Source organism: Haliaeetus leucocephalus, unplaced genomic scaffold (genome assembly GCF_000737465.1).
Source record: "Haliaeetus leucocephalus isolate CR32 unplaced genomic scaffold, Haliaeetus_leucocephalus-4.0 Scaffold0, whole genome shotgun sequence".
NCBI classification, from domain to species: domain Eukaryota; kingdom Metazoa; phylum Chordata; class Aves; order Accipitriformes; family Accipitridae; genus Haliaeetus; species Haliaeetus leucocephalus.
The window spans coordinates 29,524,539-29,534,200 of NW_010972436.1; the positions used below are offsets into that span (position 1 = coordinate 29,524,539).

A 9,662-nucleotide genomic window follows, 5' to 3' on the forward strand; every position below is an offset into this window, starting at 1 on the left:
CTATCACCAGTAGTCTGCAAAAAACTTCAAAAGTTTTTTAGTGCGGGCAGGAATCTGCCTGCAAAAGAATAGGAATAAAAAATTTTCAAGTTCAATTTTCTGTTATTACTCAGGACCACTCGCTTCACTATCTGAAATAATTCAACTGAAACCTCTTACGGCCAACCCCATAGTGGGTTTTTTTTGCTCTCTTCGGAAAGCACATGACTTTACCTCAACAGTAAAATGGCTAAAGAACAAAGACCAGATAACGATTAGGGCTAAAACCACTTTTGAGAAATGTTAAGAGGCTCCTTTTCATCCGTGTGGGGAGTCTGCTGTATCTGCACAGGATCAGATGTGGCTACAGGTTAAGAACTCTAATTTTAATAAAGAAACACATCAAAGAATTATTTAGAGCAATATATCAAATCTAAGAACAGAGCACTGACTAAATGAAAAAAGTCAGATCTCTCAACGAAAAACTTTGTATTTTCTTTAAATTAAAGCTTCTAGAAACAATTGGGAATCAATGTGAGCAGAGAGATGAAACTCAGAAGGGGCCCCAAGCTAAGGATGCAGGCTCGAAGCAACTTCAAAGAGTCCAGTTAGCACATCAATAAATGAGAGTCTTCCGATTGACAAGTTCATGCCAAAGGGAAACCAAGCCACGATTTGACTGACCAAACACCTTGTAATTAGGCTTTTCCACAGGAAGCTTAGCTGATAGGCACTCCTGAAAACAGACCAACTTTTACTGATGCAAAGATGCTGTACATTCAAAGTACAGTTTACCATCCAGCCTCAAATCTGGTTTATTGCAGACATTTCCATTTAATTTAGTTTTTGAATACTACCATCTTCCTCTTCCAAAGATCAGGGTGTTGTGGTTGTTTTTTTTTTTCTCCTCCATACTACAGCAAGAGCATGTTGTTTCAAATGGAGCATCTAATCTTTTCTCTCAGTCTTCAAATAGGGCAACACGACATTCAGAAATTAAGGTGAACAGGCCTACTTTACTAGATAAAAACAAGCACTGTTCAAAAGCAGCTAGTAAAAAAAGCTTAAAAGTAATTCTGAGCTAAAGACATCTAAAAAGAAATTAAATAATAGGAAAGAGTTTTCGGCTACAATTCCATTTGGAATTGGAGAACCGCCAGAACTCCTTCCAACTCCACTCTGATTAAACGAAATTATAGCTGATAACAGGGAGGGGCAATAGAAGATGTTAGTGTCCTGGAAATTATTCAGCCTGAGAGACCACCGCATCAGCTGGTAACACAGAGCCATAGAAAGATGAAAGGCAAATTGAATGCTGCCTCAGAATTGCTACTTTAGCTTAAGAATTCATAAAGGTACCAGTATATAGTGTAATACAAAAACCTGTTCTAATCAATTGCAACTGTCTGTGTCTGTGGAAGTCTTGATTTTTTAGGGCTGGGTAAAGCGTCTCACATATTACATGTTAGATGACTACACTTTAACATAGAGGAAGAACAAGGGAGGCAAATGTGTGACTCATACCAGGTTGCCTGCTTGGCTTGCAGTCTTAATTTTTCTTCCTAAAGAGCATGGTATACTAGCTTTACTTGCATTTTCCATTCAAATCTTTAAGATATGAGTTAATCTTTCCCAATTACTCAAGAGTTAACTGCAACAAATTCAGTACACCAATGAATTCTTTATATGCACCTTACTGAATCTCTCAAATACAGGCAAGTCCCCAGAAGACCCAAACAAAAATAGTGTGATGCAATTAGAGTTTTAAAACCAAGTGCTTTTCAGATTCTAGTTGTACAGAAAATTAAGAAAATCCCTGTAATGTGAAAAGGAGTCTATCTGTGACAATAGCAAATTATTAGTACCAAATTGCTCTTGGGGAAAGTCAGAAAACAAATTAGATCAGATATCAAGCATTCTGAAAAAATGCAAGACAATCTGTGGGAGCATTCATACGGATAATTAGCTAAATTTCTAGTACATTTACTACCACCATTATGCAATTGTCACAAACAAGCACATTAGTATTTTTGACATATCACAGCTTCCCACAGCCTTGATAATAATTGCTGTACTTTAGTACTAAATCAATTAAAGCTTGGATAACTGTCAGGTTTTTTTCTTTCTCTCCCTAGAGAAAGGGTAGCAAACACACAGGTACTGAAATAGGTCACGCAGAAATTGAGTTTGATTAAACTGACATAAGGTAAGTGACACAGTACAGACCCACTATTTAATAGCATGCAGGAGAATCCATTTTCCAGGGGATTAACAGGCAGTACATTCTAGGGTATTACATGAGAAGAAAAACAGAAACTGCAAACAAATGCATGAATAAAATGGCTTATCTCATACTTTTAAATCAAGGTAGCAAGCTTCCCCATTTTATGCATATATAGTTCAATGGAGTTTATGACTTGAACACGGGACATTGTAGCTGCTAACAGTGTAATGTCTGTCAGAGACACCACTGGCAGATCTAATCAGCAACATCTTCTGCACACCCACCTCACTAGAGCAAAGCTCTGGCAGTAAGTCAGCACTGGTTTTGGCCACAGACAGTGCTCCCTGAAGGTAACCACTCAGGGTTACAGCAGAAAAAAAACAAGATCACCAACACATATGCACAGAAAATGCATAAAATCAATTTTAAGCAAACTTACAAAAACCTTGTTTATAGACAAATACCTCTACAGCCTCCCACAGGACAAACCACACAGTACTAACATTTACCTGACCAGGTGTGGCAGGTTGACTCTGGTTTAACACCAGGTGCCCACCAAAGCCATTCTATCACTCCCCCCTCCTCAGCTGGACAGGGGAGAGAAAAAAATAACAAAGGGCTCGTGGGTCAAGATAAGGACAGGAGAGATCACTCGCCAATTACAATCACAGGCAAAACAGACTCAACTTGGGGAAAATTAACTCAATTTATTACAAATCAACCAGATTAGGGTAATGAGAAATAAACCCAAATCTCAGAACACCCCTCCACCCCTCCCTTCTTCCCAGGCACAACTTCACTCCCAAATTCTCTACCTACACCCCCACAGCAGTGCAGGGGGACAGGGAATGGGGTTTATGGTCAGTTCATCACACATTATTTCTGCTGCTTCATCCTCCTCAGGGGCAGGACTCATCACATTCTTCCCCTGCTCCAGCATGGGGTCCCCTCCCACAGGAGGCAGTCCTCCACAAACTTCTCCAACATGGGTCCTTCCCATGGGCTGCAGTTCTTCACAAACTGCTCCAACATCGGTCCTTTCCATGGCGTGCAGTCCTTCAGGAGCACACTGCTCCAGCGTGGGTCCCCCATGGGGTCACAAGTCCTGCCAGAAAACCTGCTCCGTGAGCTCCTCTCTCCATAGATCCACAGGTCCTGCCAGGAATCTGCTCCAGTGCAGGCTTCCCACAGGGTCACAGCCTCCTTCAGGCAACCACCTACTTCAGCATGGGGTCCACCATGGGCTGCAGGTGGATCTCTGCTCCACCACGGACCTCTCCAGGCTTGCAGGGGGACAACCTGCCTCACCATGGTCTTCCCCACAGGCTGCAGGGGAATCTCTGCTCCAGCACCTGGAGCATCTCCTCCCCCTTCTTCACTGACCTTGGTGTCTGCAGGGTTGTTTCTCTTACATGTTCTCACTCCTCTCTCCAGCTGCTGTTTTCTGTCTGTCCCAGCAACTTTTTTTTCCCTTCTTAAAAATGTTATCACAGAGGTGTTACCACTATAACTGATTGGCTCAGCCTTGGCCAGCAGCAGCTCCATCTTAGAGCCAGCTGGTATTGGCTCTGTCAGACACAGGGGAAGCTTCCAGCAGAAGCTTCTTACAGAAGCCACCCCTGTAGCCCCCCTGCTACCAAAACCTTGCCACACAAAGCCAATAGACCAGGCAGAGCAGGTCACCATGCTCTGAATTAGCGCCAACAGTTTCTCTGGCGATGCACAAAGCCAGAACAGTCATTCCCTTCGGAAACCTCTTACCTACAAGGACTCTTACTTTCAGTTCTCCTCCAGTTATTTTTTACTAACTCCGAAAAGAAAAAGACTAAGTGCTTACTGATAGTTTCTTTCTAGTTATGTATCTGCTGCCACTACCAAGGTATGAAAACATCTGCAGAAAGTAAGCCTTTGAATAAAGACAACAAGCTAAAACAATGTCTGAAAGAAGTTACTACCTCATCTGTAGACATTTTGATGAACAAGTCTGTTCACAAGGATGCAGTAAATCACAGTTGACTTCTTGAGCCTAGATATCAGAGTTTTGTTTTCAGAAGACATTTATCTTGCTTGTAGTTTTCCAGGAAGCTTTCTCTCTTCCTCCTGACAATGACTCAAGCTCACTAGATCTAATGAATTAAAATATTTGTTTCAAGACGAGGTGGAAGGAACTCCATAAGCCTCAGGTTACGTAAGAACTAGTTGTTCACCTCCATCTGCAACTGCATGTGCAAGGTTGTTGAGGTTTTTTACGGTAAGTTTTGTGTATCTATATAAAAACCCAAGCAGGCCATATTCAGCTTACTAAAACAGTATTAAAAGAAACGAGATGAGAATATGGGTCAAAATTCTTTTGATTGAGCAAGGGTGTAGAAAGCTCTGCATCCCACAGCCCAGAAGAGTGCTCAACCTAGTAGACCACCGTTCAAAGAAGAAATTAATACTTTTTTCTTCTTTGGTGACATTTTTCACTAAAAGGTTTTTGAATGTCCTTACAACTGTGGGTAGCACAATCCTCACAACCTGATGACATCAAATGGGATCACTTGCCTCAGGGAACATAAGCAGAAGATACCTCTTCTGAGCATGCCACATGAATCTCATCCACACGACAAACTTCAGTCATGACACGATGGGAACGCAGAAGCAGAAAGATATTGCCCTAGGAACTTCACATAAAAAATAATCAGGCATGCCCAGATTTTAATGCACTAAGCCTGTGACCACAGTTATATTAGGCATAAGCATAGGTACTCTCCTTCCAAGGAAAAGGATTTTCTAAGGATAATTCTGATACTGATAAATTCTTTCAAATCTGATAAATACTTTCACTTCAGAAACACCTGAATTTCCCTATCCTCACTCTAAATCACTGTCTACAACAAGTTCTTGACAGGTTTGAATCTGCTCCTTACAGATTCATAGACTGAAGGTTTATCTTGGACTTGGATAAGGAAGAAATTTTTTACAATGAGGGTGGTGAAACACCGGCACAGGTTGCCCAGAGAGGTGGTAGATGCCCTATCCCTGGAAACATTCAAGACCAGGTTGGACGGGGCTCTGAGCAACCTATCTAGTTGAAGATGTCCCTGCTTGTGGACCTTTAAAGGTCCCTTCCAACCCAAACCGTTCCATGATTTGAATATTGCCTTGTGGTAGGGAGGTCAAGAGCAGATTACAATGGTTCTTTCTAGCCAGAAGAGAAGATTCATGCTTTTGCCATTAGTTTAGGTACATTACCACAAGGTAAGAAAATTCCAGGTGTAGTTATCCACATCTAGCTTTCCAGAATATTGGGAGAGTTACTACAGCACTAACTGTAGTCATCAAAATGAGAAAATAAGCAATTAACACAGACTAGTTAAAAAAAGGTGCAATTTCAAAACATATTGCTTTTGCCAGACAATCTGACACGAGAAAAAGAGATCAATGTACAGGAGTATAGTCAACACTTAAGCAAGACTGATCTACTATCCATCACCTTTTTTCCACTTCAAATCTTATTCTTGACTTTTCAGAATTTAGCTAATAATGCAGCAAGCAAAGAAAACCAACATTTGTGTTTATTAAAGGAAACATAATTACACAAAGAATCTAGAAGTAGAGAGAGAATAAAATAAAAAGCAAAACTCTGCAATTGATTTTCAAGCTTCCGCTGGGTCTGTTCCATTCTACAGGCTCCAATCCCCATTCCACAATCTCAGCTTCCCTCTGCTTGCCCACACTGCCCCTTCCCCAGCACAATATGCAAAAAGCACCAACTAGTCCAAAACCAAACCAACACCAATTTCCATACATTTGGCTGGCCATTGCTAGCAGCCATCTGCCTTCAGTTAGGAGCAGAAGTTTGAACTGCTCCTCTACACAGCCCGTTTTCTGTAGATACCTTCCACAGGCCCAGAATCTAAACCCAGAATTACATCCAGGCAAGCTTTTTTCTGAGAGAAAACACACAAAAGCTAAAGTAAGATTTCACTCAGCCAAATGTAACCAAAGTATCCAACACAGCAGATTTGTGAATGCCTGCATGAGCGTACATGCAAAGGAACACAGAAAGGCAAGCTTTGTGCAAATCCTAATTGGGATTTACACTGCTCTAATGACCAAAAAAAAAAATAAAATGCTGAGCTCAATTTGAAAGCCTTTGCAATTGAGAGATGTAAGAGAGCTGAGAGCACATTTTAAGTTGAAGCCAAAGTCAAAAGTAAAACAGGAAAATCAGGTACTACGTATTCTACAATTTTTCAAGCCATTACCCACACCAAACATCAGTATTTCATTGTTTCTGCACTGAATTATAAATTGGAAATAATGACATTCCTTTAGACACACTGTTTTATGACAGATATGTAGATTAAGCAACTGACCTATGATTAAAGAGTTCATGTAAAAGTAAAGAACACATATAGGACTGTAAAGCCTCCAAAACAGCTGTAGCTGTTTATAGTTCTCTCAAACCAACCATCTGGGCTGAAGCTGTTTGTTCTAAAGACCAGCTATCCCAAAAATACTCAGAGCAGTTACAACTTTTGCTGTAGGTTGGTTAAGAAATAGTTGTATCTTCACAGCCATGTTTCAGCAACATGTAGTTTACATGGCAGGGCCATTGACTGAAATAGAGAAAACACTGAACAGCTGCCTATTCAGTCATCAGCATTCGATTTGCCAAATAAAGCAGGGTTTTTTTGCGGGGGGGAAAGACACATTGTAACATAACTTTAAACAATCCTAACACCACAAAAAGTGCAGTAGCAAGCCCAGTACTTCCTGGGGGAATAATCCGACAACATCAGTACCTTTTAGAATATTCTTCTGCAAGTTTGGGGTTTTTTCCTGTTTTGCAAGACTAGAATTAAGCCAAAAATCAGGAAAAATACTTGAAAATTATACTTCATCTTAACATGCCTTTCCTACAAATAAATATAAATGTACAACACCCCTCTGAAGCAGCTTGGATTTTTATGGGAACTCAAACGAGTGACATTAAAGGGAAAGTACATGGCAAACCACCAGGAAGAAAACTGAATAAATATAGAATGTGTCTAAATACCACACATTTCTAAGCATGCAATGAAAGATCTGGACAAACAAGCCAGAGGAAGATAAAAAGGATCAGTGCTATGCTGGGAAAGGCATACTTTTATGAAGTTGCTATCTTGGATTTATGCACAAGAATTTTTTGATCCATTTTTGACTGCCACATAATCAATTCTGAGATTTTTTTTTTTTTTAAAATAAACAGATGGAAGCAGGAAGACAACTAGACAAAGACTTAACTCAATGGCTGATGCCCTCTACTCTGCCACCTTCTTGGCCTCCTGGCAGATAAAAGCTCCCAACAAACTCCCTTGCAGTTTTTTGGGGGTCCTGTATCCTTATATGAATTACTCTCCAAGGGGCTGCAACTTCGTTACATTTTTCTTTGTTGCTCTCCAAATGCCAAAGGAGGCAGAATCGGGACACTTTAGCTTTGCTGATGCTCAGGAAAGCTCCGAGAGCCCAAGACGACAGGAATGCAACGGTTTACTGGGAAGAGAGAACAAGCACGTGGAATTACATAGACTTCCATCCCAACAACCTGCAGGTTCTGAAGTGGAACGAGGACAATTAACATACAAAACATTTATTTGTTCATCATGGACAGGCAAATAAAGAATAAGTTTCAGTAGGAAATGGCAGAATATGTAAGTCTAAGAGATAGCTTGCTTTACTCTCCTTCCTGCCCCAAGACAGTCATTCCAGGTAAGTTTCCACTGAACAGTTATCTCAGAGTGGAAAGAACAGTTACTTCAACAAAACATAAAAAAACTAACCCAGGATCTCCATAACTAAACATTCATATGTATCTGCAGCTAGCTGCTCTCTCCTCTCTTTAGAAAAGCAAACCTCAGACCACTTCACAGATGAAACCCCACAAGGTACAAACATTATTTAAAGGATCTAATACATACACTGAATTGCTCAGCAGATATATCTGACAGGAATAAAACATCACCTGGCTTTACAACCTGTGCCAATCAACTTAAAGTTACCACACAGAACCACTGCTGGTTTGGGTCTTTCCTAAAAAGTGATTAAGTCTTCCCAAGAGCTAACTGTAGCAAAGCCGGGTAGCCCTGCTCCCCTCTCCTCCTTCCCGCTGCCCAAAGAGCCCCTCTTGGCAAACACCTAAAACCATGAACACCAGCTTCAGGAAACGGAAAATGACAGAACAAAACACATTTTTCTACACAGCTGACAGTTTCACACCATGAGCCACTCCACTTGGGAGCCAGACACATGGCTGTGCTTGAACAGGGGCACAGGCCATCCCTTTCGCTAGCAGCTAGCTGTTATCTGCTATCTGACTTCTCTTATCAAATTGCATTCTTTGAAGCACCATGCAAGAGCTACTTGTGGATATAAAGTTGAAAAAAAAAAACCCAACCAGTAGAGACCTCTGTTCTCAGCATAGCTAGTTTTCAGACTACTGACTGCTTCACACATAGAAAACAAAACTGATCGTTTTGAAAACCCCACGTGTTTATTGTGAAACGCAGACACATTGCCCACCACTGAGATCAACAACCCTGCCAGATCAAAGCTGACGTGTACTGTTTTCTGGTGCACTTCAAAAATATTCCTATTGCAAAAACATTTTAAGTTGGTTTGGAATAATATAGAAGACCGTTGTCAGCACAGACACTAGGCTTCAAAAAAGCCTCCACCTTCATAGAGGTAAAAGCTTTCTCTTCATGTTATTTGATTTCCCCCCTCAAGCACCAATTTGGTTAGCTGCTTTCTAGTAACATTACCACAAAACAGTTCTGTTCTACCTTTATTTATCAAACCAGGGCCAAAATTTATCCTTCCCCCGCCCCAGTTACATCAGGCAGCCTAACAAAAGGTCACTTCTTCCTATAAATCTGACCTCACTCATATCCTTAAACCAAGACAGACACAAGAGCGTTAGGCTACGAAGTGGCACACACTGCAAAGTTTGTTGCAGATAAACTCTTCGTTAAAAATACTTCTGACCTAATACATGCAAAACCGACACAGAAGAGAAAGCACCGTAAAAGCACACACAGTAAAGAACACTTGGTGTACAAGTTTTCAAGAAAAAAAACAAACATAAAAGCTCACAAGGAAGACGAAGAGGTGAAGACAAGACGAAATCTCCCATCCTTGCTGCCTTCGGACCAAGGCCACCGCTCTCCCCGGCGCTTCTTCCCCAGGACACCGGTGAGACCAGACCCCAGACACCTTCGCCCTCCCGCACTGGAACTCACCCCCGCACTCACTCTGGGGAGGCCGCGGCGGGACGCCGCTGCCCGTCGCCGTCCGCCTCGCTCTCCTCGGCGGAGCCGCTGCTGCTGCCGGTGGCGTCCGAGTCGCAGGCGCCCTGCGTGGCGCGGAGACGGGCGGTAGCGCTGGCCGCCAGCAGCCGCAGGTCGGACCCCACGGCGGACGGGAGGCCGCC

General features: G+C 41.9%; 1 protein-coding gene across 1 annotated transcript in view; it reads right to left on the reverse strand.

Moving 5' to 3' along the window:
* The window catches only part of LOC104829253 (KAT8 regulatory NSL complex subunit 1-like), a 35,273-nt gene that overhangs the window by 25,317 nt on the left and 294 nt on the right, over nucleotides 1-9,662 (reverse strand). Inside the window, exon 2 of the mRNA XM_010563391.1 lies at nucleotides 9,484-9,584. Within this exon, the coding sequence (XP_010561693.1) occupies nucleotides 9,484-9,584 (101 nt within the window). The remainder of the gene's footprint in view (nucleotides 1-9,483; nucleotides 9,585-9,662) is intronic.